The sequence below is a fragment of the Podarcis erhardii genome (assembly GCF_964252035.2).
Source record: "Podarcis erhardii genome assembly, chromosome: 7".
Classification (NCBI taxonomy): Eukaryota; Metazoa; Chordata; class Lepidosauria; order Squamata; family Lacertidae; genus Podarcis; species Podarcis erhardii.
The window spans coordinates 5,823,436-5,847,684 of NC_138511.1; the positions used below are offsets into that span (position 1 = coordinate 5,823,436).

The window sequence follows — 24,249 nt, forward strand, 5'->3', positions numbered from 1 at the left end:
GAGGCTCATTGGTTTAGACCACAGCGCCACCCGCATCCCATGTTTTTTACTTTTTTTTCATATTACAACTGAGCTACAGTCCTGGGTCTTGGACCAAGCCACTAAGCTGCATTGCAGGTTTTCTGAGATGTAATATACAAGGCTGTAAAGCAGACGACATGTTAAAGCAGAGGTGTGTATGGACTTACATGTAAATTATTAAGTCCTATCCTCTTCCTTCCACCTTAGTAGACTTTATTTTTTAAATAAATAAATAAATAAATAAATGGGGCTCTTAAAATGCCCTCGTTTTTATTCACGATCCTGCCTCCATCTGATATTTCCAGAGGCCATTTCCCACTGGTCGTTTCCGCCTTGTTTTGCATGAAGGCTCATCTGTGGGTGCTTTGCCTTGTCAGGCTGAAACAGCAGCGTTCATGGAGCTTTGATTTCCTCCATTGCCAGGCCCCTTGATGTATAATGCATGGCTGCAGAGCAGCATAAATCATTTAGCACTCGTTTCATACCTAGCTGGACATGAATCTGCTCAGGAATGAATTCAGCTTGTAGGATCCCAAGGTGAAGCTTTTCAGAGAAAACAAAAAAAGTCTTGTGGCACTTTAAATATTTAACAAATTTAGTATGGCATCAGCTTTTGCAGATCATGCCATAATAAATTCACCAGTCAATTCAACAAAATTCTTTGGGGTTTTTTCTTCTTCTGCAACATAGCCTAGCACAGCTACTCCTCTGGAATATCTTCAGAGAAAATATTAATTCCCAAATAGCACATTCAACCCAGGTCTGTTCTTAGACCGTGGAACTGAATCCTACTCTTCTTAGTTCCTGTGTGGATTCACCAGTTTGTCCTTAACAACCCTTGCCTTATCTTTAAAATAATAGCAATGAGCAAGGGTGGACAAACTGCATTTGCAAACGAGCTATGATCTGGGACTAGAAATTCAGATGGCTCTGAAATAAAATCCCTTTTGTCTTCCACAAACCTCTGCATTCCGGAACAAGTGGGCTTCTTTTCACAAGGAGAAAACTCTACAGTCTTTGGGGTTGGAAACTGCTCCTTCACTTTTAATTTGTGTGTCATGTTTGGCTGAGAAATGGCAGGCATTTGTCATCCCCAGGCAAAAATACCACTCTGTAAATGGCACAGGATAATTATAGTACAGTGTTTTGTATTTTGTCCGCTAAGCTGCCAGGTTTCACTAATGCTAGAGAGATGAAGGCAGATGGCTGAATGAGTATTTCCATTTCTGGGTTAATACTAAGCATGGAAATGTCTAACCATTAATGCAAAGGGCAGAATTTCAGCAATGATCCAAGGACAAACTGCATAAAGGCACCCTTTTGCTTGCTGCAATACAATGCTGGTAGCTTGTCAGGAGTGATTCTGACACGTGAGGCTGGAGCCATTCATCTACGGTAAATGCTGTGCTGAAGCAGTGGGAGGGACAAGGCTAGGGACCAGCTAAGGTGGCCATCACCACGACCAGGCAGAACAGCAGAATACTAGCAGAAGCAACAGGGCAACAGATGACATGCCCACAATCTCCCCAGCAACTCTCTCTTGCAGCTGCCAATCATGACAGCCCTGGTATTGCTACCATGTTAGCCATACACATGCAACACCAGTCAATGCACAAGAACAGCAGGGTGGAACACAGTTGCATATTCCCTCTGAGCGTCTTGGCTGGGGTCCACTGGGACTGGAAGGGCAGAAAATTAGGAGGCCAATAATACTTCAAATCAGAGCCAATGGCAGATAAGGCAGAATTCTGCAAAACCTATTATCAGTAAGACCCGTTTCACTTTGCAAGGGTGCAGCCTAACCAAAAACTGGTAAGAAACAGTTTAGGAGATGCCTAATGCAGACTGTAAGAGTAAAAAAACAGCTCCAGATAAGGTGCAAGGGTGGGGGGGGAACCTTTGATTGAGAATCAAATTAGGTTATTAAATTTCTGTAATACCCTTCAAGGATCACCGGGGAGTTTACAATATAAAAACCCAAAAATACATATAATAGTAACCAGTGCTTTTTTCTGGGTTTACTCAAGGGTACGCAGTACTGGCACCTATTTTCAAATGTTAATAGTGTGGCACTTACTGTAACAACTTTATGGTGAGTACCGGCACCTTTTTTTCTATAAAAAAAGAGAGAGAGAGCACTGATAGTAACAATCAAAAACAGCAATCCCCCTCAACACACACACGGTTTCGAAGGCCATAGTCTGCTGATCCTGTGGCCAGACAGACAGTGGGCCAAGACCAAGTCCGAAAGCCAAGACTCAATCGGCACCTGCAAATTCCACAGTCCAAGATCCAAAGCTGAAGGTTCAGGGTCAATCCAAGTCCGAAGTCAGGATGCAGTCCAGCATCAGGCCTGAAGTAGAAACCCGTGGAGGTCCAGGAGTATCCAAGACCAGGTCCCTCGACATGGGCAGTTGAGCAGACACAGCACCTCAGCTCTGCTGCCTTCTGACCCTGTGCCTGCTGATTGCAGCATCTGGGCTTGATGAGGTCTCTGACCCTCACCTGCTCTCAGCTTGCCCCAGCTAAGGGAATCACATGCCTTCTTCCCCACCTGGCCAGCTAGTGAACTAGGCTGCAGGCCCTGCCTCTGCTTCCCAGAGTGCCCCACCTGCCGTGTTTGTGGGGGTGGGGGCCTCTCTGGCTCTGGCAAAGGGTCCCGCTACTCGGCTCCCTGTGCACTGGCCCCTGGCTCCTCGTCATCCTCTGTCACCCCGAGAGTATTGTCTACAACAACCTCTCCTTCCCCATCCCCAGCTGGCTCCCGTGTGACCCACTCCCAGCTGCACCCCTCACCAGGATCCTCTTCCTCCTCGCCAAAGTCCTGCCAGTTCATAACAGATAGGTTGCTTAATTAGCCAAAGGCCTGGGAGAAGAGAAATGTGTTTTCCTGGTGCCTAAAGATATGTAATGAAGGAGCCAGGCAGGTCTCCCTGAGGAGAGCATTCCACAAGTGGGGAGGCACTGCAGAAAAGGCCCATTCTTGTCTTGCCACCCTCTGGGCCTCTGGCAGAGGAAACCCACGAAGAAGGGCCTCAGATGCTTGTCATAGGGTCTGGGTCAGTTCCTATGGGGTGAGGCAGCCCTTGAGGTATTTTCAAGGACTGGTTGGATGAAGAGATGGTGGGGTGGCAGATGGTGGTTGACTAGAGACTAAACAGCTCCTGACTCCGATCCAGTTACATGGAATAAAATACCTTGCATGTCCAAATAATCAGAAGTAAGCCCCAAGGAATTCAGTGGGGCAGACTTTCATGAGTAACTATATATAATAATAATAATAATAATAATTTATTATTTGTACCCCGCCCATCTGGCTGGGTTTCCCCAGCCACTCTGGGCGGCTTCCATAAAAACCAGAAATACACTAAAATATCACAGATTAAAAACTTCCCTGAACAGGGCTGCCTTAAGATGTCTTCTGAATGTCAGGTAGTTATTTATCGCTTTGACATCTGATGGGAGGGCGTTCCACAAGGCGGGTGCCACTACCGAGAAGGCCCTCTGCCTGGTTCCCTGTAGCTTTGCTTCTCGTAATGAGGGAACCGCCAGAAGGCCCTCGGCGCTGGACCTCAGCGTCCGGGCAGAACGATGGGGGTGGAGACGCTCCTTCAGGTATACTGGGCCGAGGCCGTTTAGGGCTTTAAAGGTCAACACCAGCACTTTGAATTGTGCTCGGAAACGTACTGGGAGCCAATGTAGGTCTTTCAAGACCGGTGTTATGTGGTCTCGGCGGCTGCCCCCAGTCACCAGTCTAGCTGCCGCATTCTGGATTAGTTGTAGTTTCCGAGTCACCTTCAAAGGTAGCCCCACGTAGAGCGCATTGCAGTAGTCCAAGCGGGAGATAACTAGAGCATGCACCACTCTGGCGAGACAGTCCGCGGGCAGGTAGGATCTCAGCCTGCGTACCAGGTGGAGTTGGTAGACAGCTGCCCTGGATACAGAATTGACCTGCGCCTCCATGGACAGCTGTGAGTCCAAAATGACTCCCAGGCTGCGCACCTGGTCCTTCAGGGGCACAGTTACCCCATTCAGGACCAGGGAGTCCTCCACACCAGCCCGCCCCCTGTCCCCCAAAAACAGTACTTCTGTCTTGTCAGGATTCAACCTCAATCCATTAGCCGCCATCCATCCTCCAACCGCCTCCAGGCACTCACACAGGACCTTCACCGCCTTCACTGGTTCTGATTTGAAAGAGAGGTAGAGCTGGGTATCATCTGCATATTGATGGACACCCAGTCCAAACCCCCTGATGATCTCTCCCAGCGGCTTCATATAGATGTTAAAAAGCATGGGGGAGAGGACGGAACCCTGAGGCACCCCACAAGTGAGGGCCCAGGGGTCTGAACACTCATCCCCCACCACCACTTTCTGAACACGGCCCAGGAGGAAGGAGCGAAACCACTGTATAACAGTGCCCCCAGCTCCCAGCCCCTCTAGACGGTCCAGAAGGATGTTATGGTCGATTGTATCAAAGGCCGCTGAGAGATCCAGCAGAACTAGGAAACAGCTCTCACCTTTGTCCCTAGCTCGCCGGAGATCATCAACCAGCGCGACCAAGGCAGTTTCAGTCCCATGATGAGGCCTGAATCCCGATTGGAAGGGATCCAAATGGTCCGCATCCTCCAGGCGTGCCCGGAGTTGTTCAGCAACCACGCGCTCAATCACCTTGCCCAAGAATGGAAGATTTGAGACTGGGCGATAGTTGGCCATACTGGCCGGGTCTAAAGATGGTTTTTTAAGAAGCGGTTTGATGACCGCCTCTTTCAGCGGATCTGGGAATGCTCCCTCACAGAGGGAAGCATTCACCACCCCGCAGAGCCCATCGCCCAGCCCTTCCCGGCTTGCTTTTATTAGCCAGGATGGGCAAGGATCCAGGAGACAGGTGGTTGGTTTCACGCGTCCAAGCAGCCTGTCCACATCCTCGGGGGTAATGGATTGAAATCGATTCCATGCAACTTGACCAGACAGAGCTCTAGCACTCTCCCGCCCCAGCCCTGCTCCCACGGTGGTGTCTAGCTCCTTCCGAATATGAGTGATTTTATCTGCAAAAAACTTTGCAAAATCGTTGCAGGAGATCTTGGGGTCTTTACAAAGCCCCGGTGGTAAAGGTGGTTCCGTTAAATTACGAACCACCTGAAAAAGTCTCCTGCTACTATTTTCTGCAGATGCAATAGAGGCGGTGAAGAAAGTCTTCTTCGCCGTCGCTATCGCCACTTGGTAGGCTCGACGTTGAGCTCTAACCTGTGTCCGGTCAGATTCGGAGTGAGTTTTTTGCCACCGACGCTCTAGCCGTCTCAGCGATTGTTTCATCGCCCTCAGCTCCGAAGAAAACCACGGAGCTGTCCGGGCTCCATGCAATCGGAGAGGGCGCTTCGGAGCCAGACAGTCGATAGCCCTGGTTAACTCCGCATTCCAGCGGGCCACCAGGGAATCAGCTGAAAGGCCATCAACATGGGATAAGGCATCCCCTACCACTCTCTGGAAACCATTTGGATCCATTAAGTGGCGGGGGCGGACCATCCGAATTGGTCCCACCTCCCTGCAGAGGGGAAGGGTCGCGGAGAAGTCCAGTTGCACCAGGAAGTGATCTGACCATGGCACTTCTTTTGTTTCACTTTTACTTAGTGTCAGATCACCCACGTCACTAGAGGTGAACACCAGGTCTAAGGCATGTCCATGACTATGAGTTGGGCCAAACTTATTCAGGGACAGCCCCATGGAGGCCATGCTTTCCACGAAGTCCAGAGCAGCCCCTTGTAAGGTCGTGTCGGCATGGATGTTAAAATCCCCTAGGACAACCAAACTAGGTGTCTCCAGGAGAAAATCCGCCACGACCTGAAGCAGCTCAGACAGGGAATCCTTGGTGCAGCGGGGAGGTCGGTACACCAAAAGGAATCCTGTACTGCCCCTATTGCCCAACTTCCAGAACATGCACTCAGAAAACTAGATCTTCCCAGTAGGACGCCTGGTGCAAGCTAGTGACTTCCTAAAAATCACTGCAACCCCCCCTCCCCGCCCACATGACCTGGGTTGCTGTGCGTAAGAGAAACCTGGTGGGCAAGCAGCGGCAAGGACAGGCCCATCTGCTTCCTCCAACCAGGTCTCTGTCACACATGCCAGGTCAAGTCCTCCATCCACAATCAGGTCGTGGATGGCAGTGGTTTTATTCCTCATTGACCTGGCATTACACAGCAACACCTTCAGGTCATGTAGGTTTCCCCTGTTGATTCCAGTATCCATCCGGTCAAGGCCAGACCCGGAGGCAGGGATAGTCTTCAAACAACGACTAAACCTGCCTCCTCGGTAATGACATGGTCTGGTCTTAGCGTAACTCCGCCTCCTGCCCATGATCACCGAGATCGGATGTCCCAGTGCTTCCCCCCCTGTGGAACTTGTCCAAGCCATCGTGATGACTGGGGCCCCACTCCCAGGCAGCCCTGATCTAGCCCCTTCAAAACAAAACATAAACTATACAGAACCAATAAAACAACAACAACAACAAAAAAGAACAGAACAATTATAATAAAATTAATCCCCAACCAAATATCCATCCCACCCACCCCCAGCAATAGAAAAAAAGAAATAAAAATTTAAATTGCCACCGACTGCTTGAGGACATTTTAAAGCACATTAAGCCCCTGGAACGGGAAGCAATGGCAGAACACTTCCCACCCTTCCTAAGAGTTTGTTCCAAAAGTTTGTTCCTGGGCCACGCCCCCTGGGCCAGTTGGAAAAGGCCCTGGAAGGGAGCAGGCCCTGCAGTCCTCACCCAGCCGATGGTCCGAGGCCTCACTGCAGCAGGAGTCCCCCCATAGCCAGGAGAGAGGGCCTGGGCCACGCCCCCTGGGCCAGTTGGAAAAGGCCCTGGGAGGGAGCAGGCCCTGCAGTCCCCACCCAGCCGATGGTCCGAGGCCTCACTGCAGCAGGAGTCCCCCCATAGCCAGGAGAGAGGGCCTGGGCCACGCCCCCTGGGCCAGTTGGAAAAGGCCCTGGAAGGGAGCAGGCCCTGCAGTCCTCACCCAGCCGATGGTCCGAGGCCTCACTGCAGCAGGAGTCCCTTTATCGCCAGGAGAGAGGGCCTGGGCCACGCCCCCTGGGCCAGTTGGAAAGGCCCTGGAAGGGAGCAGGCCCTGCAGTCCTCACCCAGCCGATGGTCCGAGGCCTCACTGCAGCAGGAGTCCCTTTATAGCCAGGAGAGAGGGCCTGGGCCTCGCCCCCTGGGCCAGTTGGAAAAGGCCCTGGGAGGGAGCAGGCCCTGCAGTTCTCACCCAGCCGATGGTCCGAGGCCTCACTGCAGCAGGAGTCCCTTTATAGCCAGGAGAGAGGGCCTGGGCCTCGCCCCCTGGGCCAGTTGGAAAAGGCCCTGGGAGGGAGCAGGCCCTGCAGTTCTCACCCAGCCGATGGTCCGAGGCCTCACTGCAGCAGGAGTCCCCCCATAGCCAGGAGAGAGGGCCTGGGCCACGCCCCCTGGGCCAGTTGGAAAAGGCCCTGGAAGGGAGCAGGCCCTGCAGTCCTCACCCAGCCGATATAGGACTGCAACCTAAGGTTGTTCTATAATCAGGGTTAATAGATTCTCAGTCTCTAGTGTTTTCTTTCTGTAGCTGATTACCCGATTAGAAGTCAGATCTTTATTTAATTCAGGAGTGGGGAATGTTTTCCCTATGAAGAGCCATTGACCCACAATCAAGTGGTGGTAGCATAATAGATGGGGCAGAGTCCAGAGCTGAGGGACAGTAGAGCCCATGTTGGGTCGACGTCTACAGCATTCCAAGCACCCCACACAGGGGAAGCGATGCCCAGAGGAGCAGAAGTGGGCCCAGAAAGCTGGGTGGTGCTTAGGGCCACATGAAATGAGGCCAAATGCTGAAACAGGCCCACCCACCCACCCAGGTTTAACTGTACAAACGCTGTAGTTTGGAATTTGTGGACATGCATAGGACTATGGTGGTGCGTGGAGGGGGCATGCCAGGAGACTAATTTCCACCTGGGGGGCAGACTGAACTTCATTTGCATAACCCATCCTGATGGCAAGTCAAGACTCTGCACACTTGGAAATGCCCCCCAAGTGTGACGGAAAGCATTCCTTGTGCTCAGTTCCTGCTTGCAGGTTTCCCATGGGGGCATCTCACTGGCCACTGTGAGAACAGGATGCTGGACTAGGCAAGTCATGGGCCTGATCCAGCAGGATCTTCTTATGTTCTTGCATGAATCAGGTCTTTAAGACAGGATTTGGGGTTGGAACATGGGCAGGAATGGGTATAAGATGCTGATTTGCCTACATGATGGTCAAGATGTCCTTACACAATCGCCACAATAAGAAATAGCTTCAGAAACAGGGAGAGTGAATGAAGAAGGAAAAACAGTAAACACAAATGCACCCCAGCAAGCATGAAAGTGCCTTGGGGAAATAATAATAGAATTTTGGTTGGAAAAGTTCGTAAAAGGTTAGATTATACATCACTGGGCCTTTCACAAATTAGCCCACTGTGGACTGGGCATGACAGCTGAATGATGACTAATAAAGGCAGTGGATTTCTGGAGAGCCCGCTTCTAACAGAGAAATAAGTACCCAAAATAACTGTAACTCCAGTCACCAAAATGAAGTGAGCTGGCCAGGAGTGCTGCTTGTGCAGAGAGGCGGATTTCAGGGAGCCCAACCGGTTCAGTAGCACTGGGCGCAGAGCCTTGGGGATGTTGCTGGGAACACTGCAACTATGATTTATAGTGGAGCGCTAGAGGCAGAGGGGCACTGGATTTTGGTGTTGTGCAGTGCGCCGCAGACTGCAAGATCCCCCACTGCACTCCTCTTGGTGTGGCTTCTTTCTGCTGCATTTAGCCTGGCTGGGGCAGCAAGGAGGTCAAGGAGCAGGTCTAGCGCTGCAGAGGGAATGAACTCCTTAAACAGGAAGGGTTAGATGCATTGCTTTTGAGTAGTGCACAGTTTCTAAGCGGGGGCTGGTTTGGACTCTTTACTTTTTGTTGGGTATTTGGAACTGCCACAACCAGGTAAATGCACCCTAATGAAAGCTCCTCTTCCCTCTATTTGGTGGATAGTTTTGTTTGTTTGCTATTAATTTTAAAAATCCCTACGCAGCCACAAAGCTTACTGGGTGACCTTGGGCCAGCCACTTGCTCCCAGCCTAACCTACCTCTCAGGGCTGCTGTGGGATTACTTTGTATGCCGCCTAGAACTCACTGAAGGAAAAGGTGGGATATAACTCCAATAAATGCATAATAAGAGTATTTAAATACCATAAATTCATAAAGAAACCATCCAAAGTGGTTCACAACAACTGTATGTAAAACCAAACAATGAAAACCATATGCAAAAGTTAAAATTGGAAACTGGAGAACTACTGTGGAATGATTTCTTGTTAATCGCCAGCATAAGACTGATGGAATAGCATAGTTTTCAGAAAGCACTTAAAAGTTGGCGCAGAAAGTGCCTGCTGAATCTCTAGTGTTGCCCTTGGGACTGTGCAGGAAAAGCTGCTGTTGTGTTTGCAGTGATACAAACCATGTAATAATGCCAAATCTTGGTAAGAACAACAAGTAATAGCAGTGAAGAACACACAATCTCAGTAAACACAATAAACACAAACAACAAATGCTTGTCTGAATAAAAAGTTTTCAGCCATCCATTTGGAATAGGAGATTCAGCTGGTGCCTTCATTTACACCTTTAGGTGCCAGGAAAAAACGTTCCTCTTTAACCAGGCATTTGGCTCATTCACATCCAATGCCCTTTGAAAATGTACTGCTGGGGGGTTATTGGGTTGGTTTTGTTTCTATTTTGATTAAGTATTTTGTATTTTTATACTGTGGTTTTATCTTGTGAACTTCCCTGAGACCTGCGAATATCGGGCAGTATGCAAATTTAAATAATAATAATTATGATGTGGTGGTACATCTCTTCATTTTGGCTTTTTGACACTTGAGATGCCTGTGTTTAGGACTTGGCTTCATTTTATGTATGTAAGTTGTTTTAAATGGTTCTTAATCTATTTTAATGTTACAAGCTGCCCTGGGACCTTAGGGCGAAGGGTGGGAAATGAATGAATGAATGGCATTCCTCTATATTTGTGTCCTACCAACAATGGAGAACATTCCATTCCATGCAAGCTTTTGTTTCCGTTGCTGCTGGTGCTGCCTCTTCATTCTTCAGCTTTTCTTCCTGCATTCTTTGGCTTGATAATTTCTCTTTCAAGGACTGAATCAAAAGATGGTGCTGGTCAACTCACTCATGAAGGAACCCTGCTCTGAGAAGTGCATTAAACCCAGATCAGAGCTTCCCCAGCCAAATGGGATTCTGGGAGAATGTGGGGCAACCCCAGAGCGGGAGTTCTAGAAACAGATGCCATGGCTCAGTTTTCTCTGGGAAGACCCCCTCTGACCTAGAAACCCTCCCCTCTTATCTTTTTTTGATGTGACTTAGCAGCGGAAAATGTCCATCACACCCAGCCATCAAGCTGAACGTTCCACACCACCATCAAGGACAGATCCATGCAAAGTCCATTACAGTCATTCAGGGTAGAGCTAAACCATAATTGTACGACAATGGGCAACTTCCTGTCACTCAGTGGGTCAGATGCAGCTGATTTTGCACTTGCATCCATGGAGGAACACAGGAAGCTGCCTTTTTCTGACTCGGACCACTGGCCCATCTATCTCACAGTCGTCTACACTGACTGGCAGTGGCTCTCTGGGGTCTCAGGCAAGGGGCTCTCCCAGCCCCACCTGGAAGTACAGTGGTGCCTCGCAAGACGAAATTAATCCGTTCCGTGAGGCTCTTCGTGTAGCGGTTTTTTTGTCTTGCGAAGCAAGCCCACTGACAGCTTAGCGGATTAGCGCTATTAGCGGTTTAGTGGCTTTTAGCGGATCAGCTGATAAGCGGCTTAGCGGCTTAGAAAAAGGGGGGGAAAGGGGGGAAAAACCCGCAGGAACTCGCAAGACATTTTCATCTTGCGAAGCAAGCCCATAGGGAAATTCGTTTTGCGAAGCGCCTCCAAAACGGAAAACCCTTTCGTCTAGCGGGTTTTCCGTCTTGCGAGGCGTTCGTCTTGCGGGGCACCACTGTACTGGGGATTGAACCTGGGGCCTTCTACATGCAAAGCAGGTGTCCTGCCACTGAGCTATGTCCCTTCCCCAACACAGGGTTCAGGATTAGTCTGGGAAGGGTATGATCCCATGTTGAAAAAGTGATGCTCCCCCCTCCATAATGAATGGACTGCCAGCCATCAACACTTCTGCCTTGTTCTGTATTTCACTTTTGTTTTGCTCAGCCCCTTTGGAGCACACTTGAGGAGGGAGGGAGGCTGCATGGATAGGCCTGGATAACAACAGAGAAGGTTCTTGGCTTTCCCTCCACATCAGGCATTTTAGGTGTTGACAAATAAAATGCCTAAAAATCCAGCAGTAAGAAATGGCTTGACTCTCCCTTTGCCCACTTGCCTCCGGCAGAGTAAAGAGTGTGGTTGTGCAGCACCACCTTGTGGACCAAAAGGCACTATTATAGGTTTGGGAAAGAGTTGATTGGGCTTCTTTTTCGTTGTTTGGCGTCTGTGTGTGTGTGTGCTTTGAAATTCACAAGGGAGTAATTTGTTCAGATTCTGCATTTTCTGATTTGTCCTGATGGAGCCAGTACAAAGACTAAGACACAGCTGTCTTTCAAGATTCACACTTCCTCAAACATTGCAGTGTGGTTCCTCGACAAAAAAATGCATACCAAAAAAGAAAAACCAAAAGGGGAAAGTGTGCTCCAAGTTATATATAGTTATATAGTAAACATACAAAGAAAAATGCATTGTACTGGGGACATCTCCTTGCAAAAAAAGAGTATATTGGGCCGAGTATCAGAGAAAAATATGTCTGTTAGGGGAATGTGCAGGAAAATGCATACAAATGTTCACTCAGATTTTATTTAAATTTTAAAAAATCCACTCTGGAGTGGAAATATTGAAATATTGAAATACTTTATTGTACAACTTGTATACAGTGAGATTACATGAGCACCCCCTGCTCAGCTCTCTTAGTCTTAATTCCCCTCGTTTACTAACGCACACCCACGAAACCCGAAAGTCAGTTGCCCTGTTGTTCTCTTTTCATTCAGCAGCCTAACAGCCCACAGAGAGAAGCTGTTCTTTACCCTGTTGGTGCAACTAATCATGCTTCTATATCTTCTGCCCGAGGGCAGGAGATCAAGAAAGTGCCGGCCAGGGTGTGAATCATCCCTGAGAATTTTCCTCACTCTCCTGAGGCACCGTTCATCTAGCGGATTCACGGGACAGCTCATAATATCTTGTGCTGTATTCACCACCCTCTGTAGGCACTTCCTATCAGTTGATGTCAAACCAGCGTACCACACCGTGATGCAGTATGAAAGGACACTTTCTATTGTGGGCTGGTAGAAGGAGATCATCAAATGTTGATTGTTCTTCCGCAATGCTCTGAGGAGATGGAGTCTCTGTTGGGCCTTCTTAACCACCTGTGTTGCATTGATTTTCCAAGTAAGGTCTTCGCTGAGATAAACTCCTAGGAATTTAAAGGAAGAGACTCTCTCCACACAGCCCTCCCCGATGTACAGCGGGGCTAGTTCTCCTCTCTTCCTCCGAAAGTCCAACACCATCTCCTTTGTCTTGCTGATATTAAGATGCAAGTTGTTCCCTAGGCACCATGTAGATATTTTTGGGACCTCCCCTCTATACGCTGATTCTTCTCCACCTGTTATTAAACCCATTATGGTGTGTCATGTGCAAACTTAATAATTGCAGTAGATGGGTCAGATGATACACAATCGTATGTGTACAATGAATACAGGTAGGGACTTAGCACACATCCCTGGGGTGTGCCAGAAATGAGGCAAACTGAAATTAAGATTGGAAAATGAGAGGCTGATAGAAGCCCAGATGGATCTATTTGTCTCTCTCTTGAACTGAGGTTGCTGTAGTGCCATTTATTTCCTGCCAAGAGACTATTTCTCTCTTTTTTAAAAAAATAATATTTATTAACATTTTGAAGACTACAAAAGAAAGAAAAAGAATTAAACAAAAAACACCACACAACACCAACCCCAAAACATTAAATTAACAAAAACAAACACAATTTAAAACACATCTAATAAGTTCAGTATCTTAACTTTCATTTACTTGTTTCAACGACCTCCTCACACCTCCCTTTTTGTATTCCACTTTAATTAACTGTTTCAGCAATTCTTTTCCATCTTCCTCTGTTTTCTGTCCTGTAATTTATCTTAACATATTCTAACCTTATTTTTCCCTTTAATATATAATTGTCTTAACATATTTTAACCTTATTTTCCCTTTAATACTCTAATAATCTATTTGTACTTAATTCCTTGTAACATTTCTACTAAAGCCATATAACTCCTTTCCAACATTTTTCTAACACTCATTAATTTTACAATATTTTTATAAATAGTCTTTAAACTTTTTCCAATCTTCTTCCACCGACTCTTCTCCCTGGTCCCGGATTCTGCCAGTCAACTCCGCCAATTCCCTATAGTCCATCAACCTGGTGATCTTCTGTCCGATGCTCTTAACTCTTTTCCAAGTCCCTTCTGCGAGTCCCAAGAGACTATTTCTTCAGTGTCCATTGAGGGGGTGTGGTTGGGACTTCCAGCTGATCATTAGATTTCTCCCAGCCATGTGCCAGAGACTTTCTTGGAATACATGTTTCATGGTTTTGGTAGCCATAGAAAGGTGGCTGACAACTTTGCCAGGACTGTAAAATGGATTCAGACTATCACTGGATGGCCTGACCTTTTTGTCTCTACTCAGCTGCTTCAATCAATCATCTGGACTGAGCTTCAGTTTATTTGCTCCCATCCAGTCCATTACTGAAGCTGGATACCAGTCCAGCTCATCTACTGCCACACATGTAGCTGTTGGAGAAGGGAGAGAGCAGAATGACCAGCTTGGATGGTTTTAAAAGAGGATTGGACAAATTCATGGAGAAGGAGAAGGCTTTGCTCTGCCTCAGGGGTGGTCTGTCAATGAGGCAAGGTGAAGCCACTTGCCTCAGGCAGCAGATCTGACTCCCGCCCCTGCCGTTGCTCCATTGCCAGCCCCACCACAATGCTGTTACTATCACTGCTGCCGCTGTACCCTCACCACAGCCCCTGGCAAGGGGACAGTGGTGGTGCGGGTGGCAGTGCGGGGACAGTGGTGGTGCGGGTGGCAGTGCGGGGACAGTGGTGGTGCGGGTGGCAGTGGGGGAGGGGCAAGGGCACAGATCTTCAGTGGGGCATCATCACAGGGGCAGGTGGGGCATTGGGGGGTTGGCCTATAGCAGCAAAACCTCTCAATCTGGCTCTGCTCTCCCTCCACTGTCAGAGGCAGCAACACCAGTTGCTGTAAACCAGAAGGCTCCTGTGCTCAGATCCTGTTTGCATGCTTCCCTTTGGGGTCGTGTAGAATCATATAATCATTGTGGAGTTGGAAGGGGCTTCAAGGGTCATCTAGTCCAACCCCCTCCAATGCAGGAATCCCAGCTAAAGCATCCATGGCGGATGGCAATCCATGCTCTGCTTAAAAACCTCCAAGGAAGGAGTGTCCACAGCCTCCCCCATCAGAAAGTTCTTCTTTTAAAAACAATAAATTATTAACAATTTCCACACAACAGCATATCAAAACATATCATTTTCATTATTTCCCCCTTTTTTTCTCCCCCCCCCCAAACCCACCCTCTCCTCCCTCAAAGGCTTCCCTCAGCTGCTCTCTCTGATTTCTCAACACATATTATTCTCTGCATGTTATAAAATTAAACGAATCCTTACATTATCTGTCTACCATGTTATCAATCAGTAAATTTGTGTATGTTTATCCAAAACCTGCCAAGGAGTCCAGTTCATTTTGTTGTCTTTAAAATAATTTGTGAAATGTTCCCATTCTTCTTTAAAGTCACAGTTGTCTTTATCTCGCAGTTTGTATGTCAATTTAGTCTGTTCTGCATAATTCATCAATTTCTCTTGCCACTGTTCTTTTGTTGGGATTTCCTCATTCTTCCACCTTGTGCTATCAATACTCTTGCCGCTGTTGTTGCATACATAAATAAATTCTTTATTTTCCTTGGCAGGTCTTGTCCTACAATCCCTAACAAAAACATTTTCTTCAACTTATTATATATCATTTCCCAATTTTTTTTAACTTCTTTGCATTCCCACCACATATGATAAAAAGTCCCTTCTTTACATTTCCAACATATATTTGACCCAGTTTTGTACAAGAAAGTTCTTCCTGATGTTTACTTCAAATCTCCTTTCTTGTAACTTATTTTATTTTTTACCAGACATCTTTATTGAAAGTTAAAAAGCACATTATATGTGCACTAAACATGGTGAGACATAAATAAAAGAAATAGAAACAGAGAAACAGCACCCATGTAGAAGGGAAAGTAAAGGGAGGAGGGAGAAAAACCCAAAATTGTATACTTTACAAAGCTGTTATTGTACTTCACCAGATCTTAAACTATCACAGTATTTGTAAGAATGGATTCCAAATATCATTGAATTTGTCCATGGCAAGTCTGCATTTATATGCAAGTTGTTCACATGTTGCAAGTTTGTATAAGGCTTCGATCCAGTCATAGAAGGGAGCCACATTTTTATTTTTCCAATTTATCAGTATCAGTCTTTTTGCCATGGTAAGGGCACGGAGAGTCCATTTGTATTGCCCTTTTCTAAGGTTCCATGTGCTGGGCATATAATTCAAAAGGATATTTTGCTCTGTAAATGTAAGGTTGTTCCGTACAGTTCTGTTGATAGTTTCAGTTACCTCCTGCCAAAAATCTTTCAATATGTTGTTGTTTAGTCGTTTAGTCGTGTCCGACTCTTCGTGACCCCCCGGGACCAGAGCACACCAGGCACTCCTGTCTCGGAGCCCCTAGCATGTATTATTATTAGACAGCATAAGGAAATCTTTGGTGTAATTCAAAACTCACTTGAGTACAAATTGGTAATGTTTGAAGATGATATTCTTCTGTTTATCACGAAATCTCACAGTACTGTTCCAATATCAATGCAAAATATAGATGTTTTGGCAATATCTATGGATATACTATAAACTGGTCCAAATCAGAGTTGATGTTAATAGGAAATAACTTTTTGCTTCAACTGTTTAAACAATACCAATTTCATATTGGCATATCTAGGCATATTAATACAACAAGACTTATCTAAATTAGCATCATTAAACATCAACAGAATATATCATGAGGTATCAATAGACATCGACAGATGAGAGTCATTGAACCTGACCGTGTGAAGAAAAGTCAACGCTCTTAAAATGAACATAATACCTAGACTAGTTTACATCTTAAGAGGAATTACACCAAAGATTTCCTTATGCCGTCTAATAATAATACATGCCAGGGGCTCCAAGCAAAGGCAAAAGTGGGCAGCCTTGCCTAGTACCTCCAGATAATGTGAAAGGTGCAGACATTATGATGTTTGTCTTAACTCTAAGTCCAGGGGAGCAATATAATATGTTTATCCATTTTATAAAGTCAAATAGAAAACCAAATTTTTGTAGTACTTTTTCCATATATTGTCTGTGGACCTTATCAAAAGCTTTTTCCACATCTAGAGACAGTATAGCTAAATCTTCACTATTTTTGTTTAAATTTATCAAATCCACTACCAGCCTGATGTTATCTGCAGCTTGTCTCATTTTTATAAACCCTGTTTGGTAATTTTTAATATTGGTTGGTATTACTCCTTGGAGTCTATTTGTCAGTATCACTGTTAATATTTTTGCATCAATGTTTATCAAACGAATTGGGCGCTAGTTAGCAGATTGTCTGAGGTCCTTGCTGGGCTTTGGAATAACAGTAATATAAGCCTGGTTGAATAGTGTTAAGCCGATTCCTTCTCTAAATATCTGATATAATCTAGGTGACAGGAGATCAATATATTTTTTATACCATTGCACTGGAAAACCGTCTAGCCCAGGTGCTTTACCAACTGCCATATTTCAGATTGTTTCCCTAATCTCAACTTCTGATATTGGAGACATCATTAGTTGTTTTCATGTGTTTTCTAGCACCGGTAGTTAAAAAAAAATTAAAAATTCCATAACCTCTTCCGGTACCTCTTCTGGTTTACTATACAGGTTTGAATAGAATTTTAGGAACTGGTTGTTAATCGCAGTTGGAGATGTATGCACCTCACCTAATTCACCGCTAATTGTAATTTGAATCAATTGTCCATTTCGTGACTGACTCTGGGGTTGCGGCGCTCATCTCGCTTTACAGGCCAAGGGAGCCGGCGTACAGCTTCCGGGTCATGTGGCCAGCATGACTAAGCCACTTCTGGCAAACCAGAGCAGCACACGGAAACGCCGTTAACCTTCCCGCTGGAGCGTTACCTATTTATCTACTTGCACTTTGACGTGCTTTCGAACTGCTAGGTTGGCAGGAGCAGGGACCGAGCAACGGGAGCTCACCCCGTCGCGGGGATTCGAACCGCCGACCTTCCAATTGGCAAGTCCTAGGCTCTGTGGTTTAACCCACAGCACCACCTGCGTCCCACAATTTGAATCAATTGTCCATTTCAAACCATAACTATATTGGATTCTGATTAGCATATGTCCGGTAGAGACTTAAACCCAGTTTTTGGGTCATCCTATCAATGGCTACACAACCGGGAGTGAGTTGCCAGGTGTGATAGGAATGGCAGGCCTTTTGTGTCTGGTCCTGTTTGTTTGCCTGGCAAATAGAGCCTTGTCTGCAGTTCTTGCTGCCGTTCTTGTATGAGCTGCCAGAGGGGTCACACTCCTCTCAGAAGAGAGATCTGGAGCTAATCATGGCACGTATCTGTTCCTGGTGCCCTTTTCTCCCTTGCACAATGAGAACTTAAGAACATAGGAAGAGCCTGCTGGATCAGGCCAATGACCCATCTAGTCCAGCATCCTGTTCTCACAGTGGCTGACCAGATGTTTGTGGGAAACTAGCAAGTGGGACTCAAGGACAAGATCACTCTCTCCTCCTGTGGTTTTCAGCAACTGGTATTTAAAAACATTGCTGCCTCGAACTATGGAGGCAGAGCATAGCCATGTGGCTAGTAGCCATCGACAGCCTAATCCTTGGGGCCGGGAGCACTATGGGCTTGCATTTGCCAAATTCAGCAACCTAGTCATAGCAGGTGCTGGGGGGTTACTGTGCTCCAAAGGGAGCTGCTGCTAATCCAGTAGAGGTTCAGAGGAGACAGACTGAAATAGTCCCTGTTTCTTCCTGGTCCTCTGATGAGCAATGGCATCAGCTGGGCCTGCTTGCTCCACACAAGTTGATCCTTCTGCCCTGAAGAACCCTGCTACTAAAACTGTATGCCAGCCTAATGATGTTGGGCTTTCTGCCTGGTCCACCGTTGCCATTGTACCTGAGGTGCAGGGGGTGATGGGGGAGAATTGGGGATCAAGGCAGGGCTCAGGATGGGGTCTCTAGAGGCTCCAGTGAGGCATCTCTGAGATGGTTAAGCTAGCACAGGGGGCACAGGTCAGAGCACATGATACATACATGACGCATACAGCTATCCTCATTCCCACCCTTGGATGAAAGCCTCAAACTCATAGAATCATAGAATCATAGAATCATAGAGTTGGAAGAGACCACAAGGGCCATCGAGTCCAACCCCCTGCCAAGCAGGAAACACCATCAGAGCACTCCTGACATATGGTTGTCAAGCCTCTGCTTAAAGACCTCCAAAGAAGGAGACTCCACCACACTCCTTGGCAGCAAATTCCACTGTCAAACAGCTCTTACTGTCAGGAAGTTCTTCCTAAGGTTTAGGTGGAATCTTCTTTCTTGTAGTTTGGATCCATTGCTCCGTGTCCGCTTCTCTGGAGCAGCAGAAAACAACCTTTCTCCCTCCTCTCAGGAAATCCCAGAGCTTTTATTAAAGAATTCAGTGCATGACTTCTGCATCAGCTCAGGGTACAGGTTGCCTCTGATCCCTTGAACTTCTTATATGGGATGTCATAGAACAACACTTGTCAAACAAAGAACAATTTCTAGGGTTATTCAAATAAGTGTACCTTTTATTTTTTGCAATGTAGGTTATGGCAATCAGCATAGTGGGTTAAAGCAAATGTGAGAGGTTACTGAAATGGTGCAACTTGCATTTGAGGCTCAAATTTTGAGAACCGGCCTTTCCAGATGCTTTTATCATAGCTGGTAGGAGGCATGGGGCATAAATTTGATTCAGCACACATTTAAAAGTGAAGCTACCTCCTTCTGCACCTTCAAGAACAATAAGCAAGCGGAAAAACCCCAAAGCCTCCAAAATTTACTGCTCTCTGAATTTGGAAAGTCGTTTCTTCTCCTGCCAAGTAATGTCTACAAAATGCCATACAGTGGGGTTAGGTGTGCTTAGAAATGCATACAAAAATGTATTCACTAGCATAAAAATGTATTATATTAGGGAGAATTGCTTTGCAAAAAGGTGTATATTAGGCAAGAATGCATTAAGACAAAATTGCATTTAAAATGCTGATGAATTTTCATGAGGACTTTTTGTTTTGTTTTGTTTTATTGTTTTGTTGTTTTGTTTTTTTAAAAAGAGACATTGGTGCTAAAAAGGAGAGAACTGATTTTAAGAGAGAAAGTGAAATTGGCAGATTTGCCCCTCCCAATAGGATATGTTGCTGTTCCTATCTGCTACTCAGTGGCAGAGTCCATGCCCTCTGTATCATTCAGAAACTCCATCACTTTTGCACCATCCAAACAATTCACCTAAACTTTATCCACTGTGACCTTTCAGTCCCTCCACCTGTGAGTTCCAACAGATCAGAGCCCTAAACGAAAATCGATCTTGGCTTGTGGACCACCTGAAGACTGGCTACTTTAAGCTGATTGCGTTTATCTGAGCGAAGCAGTATTTGTTGGTGCAGCGTCTGTGGGGATCTATCTGTGTCCCATGATGTGATGTCACTGTGCTCTGAAAGAATCAATCCTGGTGGCCTCATTTGGGAGGCTGTCCAGCCTTGGGCACTGGGAGTCAATAGTGCCCTTGCGTCCGTGACTTCTATGCTCATTCTTCAGCCACCCGAGACCTGATAGAGCCCCAGACTGGCTGCAGATCCCCTGAACTCAGTTTGGAGTATTTCCTGGGACGTTTCAAGCGTGAGTAGTGCAATACTTATTCAACTTTTGTAGTCCTGTCAGGTGCTGGAACTGTTCAGAAAAGGGAGAGGTGGGCAGCCTGTATTAACACTGAGCACGGTGGTTTCTCCTAGCTTAGGATTTTCATTCGACAAAAAAGGACAGTGGGATATCAAAGAGGCAAAAAGCTCTCCTGGGTGCTTTAATCAACTAACAGCTTGACCTTGTGCGTGTTTAACCAAAGAAAAGGCCTATTGACTTCAGTGATACTTACTCCATAGTAAGCCTATTTGGGGTATTGCAACTTATCTTTTAAGTCTTGCAGTGTGGTGGGGCCACTTGTAAAGTCACTGTAATAGGCTGATTAAAAAACTCAGATGATTAATCAACTAAAATTTTGCCAGTTGGCTGGCAGCAGTCATAATAAATATTTAAATTAGTATTTATATTCCTTAATCAGCTGCAATGCAACAATATTTTCTCTTAATTATTGGTCAGGGTGTTGCAGTAATGAAATGAATGGATTCCAGCTCTTAATTTGCAGCGGGTGGAAGCCCTGAACGGGTGTTGGCTGCTGGTTCAGTCTCAAAGTGACTTTGGAGGGGATTGATTTTCCTGCCATGAGCAATCACCCTTTCATTTTCAGACACCCATGAAGGGCAATCAGGGCACATGAAATAATTAGCAAACTAATATGCATTCGTGATTTTTTTTGATTTTTTTTTTATAAAAAAGACTCAGATACTCTGCAGGTGCTATACAGGGAAAGATGCCACAGAATAGAAATTTGACCCTATGGCTTAAGCTGAGCCTTGGAAGAAACACTCTTTGTGAATGAATATGCTGCTGTTCAATAATTCTGCCTTAATAAGTAGACTGTGTGACCTACATCTCACAAGCAGCAGATGAGGTGATAAACTTGTGTGTGCCTGGGCCACTTTAGATTGCAGGTGGCAGCTGGTTGAATGATCCTCCATAACTCCCCCCCCCCCGGTAAAACTAGACACAAAGGGGAAGGGTGCTAGCTTAGATTTCCCAGTGCCATTCATGTTTTCTAGGTTCAGGGCATTCAAAAAAGAAGTATGGGGGGAGTGTCATTCAGTCACATGAGTCCCCACCTCTATTTGCCTCCTTGTTCGATTATTTAATCATTTTATTTATATCTTGCCCTTCCTCCAAAAGGAGCCCAGGGTGGCAAACAACAAGCAAAAACACTATAAAAACATCTTTAAAACAATTCCAGTACAGAAGCAGACCTCAACTTTGAAACGTGTTGAAGGAAGGTCTTCAGCAGGCAATTAAAAGGCAGCCTAGGAGGTTGTGCCTGCCTAACATTCCAGGAGAGCAAATTTGAAAGGGCAGGGGCCGCTACACAAAAGGCCCGGTTCCTACACTGTGTGGAACAGGCCTCCTGATAAGAAAGCACCTGCCAGAGGCCCTCACCTCAGCTGGGTATATAAGGAGCGAGGTGATCTTTCTGGTTATCCTGGTCCCAAGCCATGGCATCTCCAGGTAGGGCTGGGAGAGACTGCTACCTGAAACCTTGGAGAGCTGGTGCCTATGACCATTGTAGACAATGCTAAGCTAGGTGGTCTGGGGCAGTAAAAGGCAGCTTCCTATACGTGACAAATGCTAATGGGTAAAGGATGCTCTTGTGCCAGTTCCCTAAGCCTCTGCTTAGTTCGCCTTCCCTGGCAAAATGGAGTTCACTAGCATGAAGAAGCTGTTAGGGTAAGCCTTAAAATGATGGTGAGGAAAAGCCCCTTGCTGACACTTACACTGGTTGTGACTAATCACTGGCTTGCATGATCAGGCTGATGCCATTTTTAGAAGTGCAAAACACCATCACAGAGACTAGCACATCAGCAATCACTCAATTTGCCATCTTCTCTGATTTCTTGGCCAGTTACCCGCTGAATCGGAAATTTCTGTTTTCTTCTCCCCCGCTGGGATTCACAGGTAAAAGGTTAACAGCTAATGCTACATGGAGGAGATTTGATTACCTATTTACTATTTATGAATTTACTGCTATTTACTACTATTTACTGCTCACATGCCCAAATGGCTTCTGAGCGGTTTGAAAGTGTAAAATCAATTACAAAATCCATCAGTTATTAAAAGGCACACACAATAAGACAATTTTTAAAAATTGTAATTAAAATATACAAAAAAACCCCCCCAAAAGCTAGTTAAAAAGCATAACAATTTAAACAGTTAAACTATTGTGGAAAACTTAACTGCGAAGCAACCTTACCAACTCACCCTGCAACAACTATGGAGAACTAGTTGAGTAGTCCCAGAATCCAGAATTGCTGTAAGCGGGGTGGCTTTGTCCCTGTCGCCCCTCCCCAACAAATAATATTTTTGATTTATTTATTTCAACAACTTCTGCTGCCCATAACACCATAGTTTATAAGCTTTGTGTTATAAAATTATGTTGATATTGATATACGTTCCAGTTTTGTTATTGCTGAATTGCTATTGAGACAGTGGATTTTATTTGGGCTGCCATACATCTGGAATTTCCTGGACATAGCTGGGATTCGTCTGTCAAAAATTGTGGAATTTTTGGGTGGAATTTTTTGGAACTCGGTTAAAATGTCCGGGGAAACCCAGGTGTATGGCAGCCCATATTGGCATATTGGAAGTGTTGATTTTTTGGAGAATGTCCTTAAAAAAATAGGTAAAAAACTCTTTTTTATATATATATTGCCCCCCCCCCCAGCAGCTTAGCAATTTTGCAACAACTTTTGTATCTGGATTTTCACTTTTTGAAACATGGCAACCCTTGTTTTGTGATTTATTGTTCTCATTGTTATTGTAAGCCACTTTGGGCATCATTTTTTTTGTAGAAAGGAAGCATACAAATAAAATGGAGGTGGTAGTGTATGATGGCGCTAATGTCATACAAGACTCTAATTTGCCTACTGCATTGAGGCTTACCAAAATCTGATCTAGAGATCTGGATAAAAGGACGTCCAATTTTTTAAAGAGACAGGATTGCTCTGTTGGGAAGTTCCTTACAGGAGAGAGAGGAAGAAGGATGGGGTGAAAATGTGCCAGCTTGACTACATTGTGTTGATGACACTGCCATTGTTTTCATAGATGGCTAAGACAGGGGTGTGGAGGAGCTCTCTCTTATGTTGTGTAGGTCCTGATGAGAAATAACAATAAAAATGATTTTCTTACAAAACCAAACCCAGAAGACTTTAATTGTTCCTCCTACTCTTTGTACTCTAAGCATCCCCTGATTGGCCATGATGGATGATGAAGATGCCCTGAGCGAGAGAGGCCTCAGCACCTCCAGGATGCGATATGATGATGAAGATGGTAAGTTGACTCCATGTGTCACAGTTTGATCTGTCTGCCTTCCATTGTGGCCACTAGCGAAGGCATGCACCCTTGTACACTCCCTTTTTATGGGGCAACTGAACATCAGCATGAAGAAAAGACAGTCATACCTTGGAAGTCAAACAGAATCCATTCTGGAAATCCCTTTGACTTCCAAAACCAAAGCACGGCTTTTGATTAGCTTCAGGAAGCTCCTGCAGCCAATCAGAAGTCGCAGAAGCCCTGTTTGGATTCCAAAAATTGTTCACACACCAGAACACTCACTTCCACGTTTATGGCATTCAGGAGCCAAAATGTTCGAGAATTAAGATGTTCAAAAACCAAGGTACAACTGTATTGTCCTCACATGTTTTCCCTGTTCAGCTTCTATTATTATTATTATTATTATTATTATTATTATTATTATTATTATTATTATTATTATTATTTCGCTTGTTAAAATGACCCAAAGTGACTTACAAACACACCAGAAATACTAAACTAATCGTAATAAACACAATCAACAAAAACCTTTATGGCCACAAAACTCGGAAAATCTGAGCATCAGAAGAGCCTGCAGGGTCATTGGCATAACCAGTCCAGCATCCTGTTCTCAAATTGGCCAACAATACACCTGTGGGAAACCTACAAGCAGGACTGAAGTACAACAGCACTCTCCCCTCCAATGGTTTCCCGCAAGTGGGATTCAGAAACGTTGCTTCCTCTAACTGCAGAGGCAAAGCAGAACCATCAGAGTGGCTGGGGCAACCTAGCCAGATGGGCA

The 24,249-nt window shown here is 45.7% G+C and overlaps 1 protein-coding gene across 1 annotated transcript in view; it reads left to right on the forward strand.

Moving 5' to 3' along the window:
• Positions 1–20,085: 20,085 nt before the first annotated feature.
• Positions 20,086–24,249, forward strand: part of SLC4A5 (solute carrier family 4 member 5) — an 88,154-nt gene continuing 83,990 nt past the window's right edge. The window contains exons 1-2 of the mRNA XM_081868427.1: positions 20,086–20,156; positions 23,377–23,465. Coding sequence (XP_081724553.1) covers positions 23,393–23,465 — 73 coding nt within the window. The 5' untranslated portion in view covers positions 20,086–20,156; positions 23,377–23,392. The remainder of the gene's footprint in view (positions 20,157–23,376; positions 23,466–24,249) is intronic.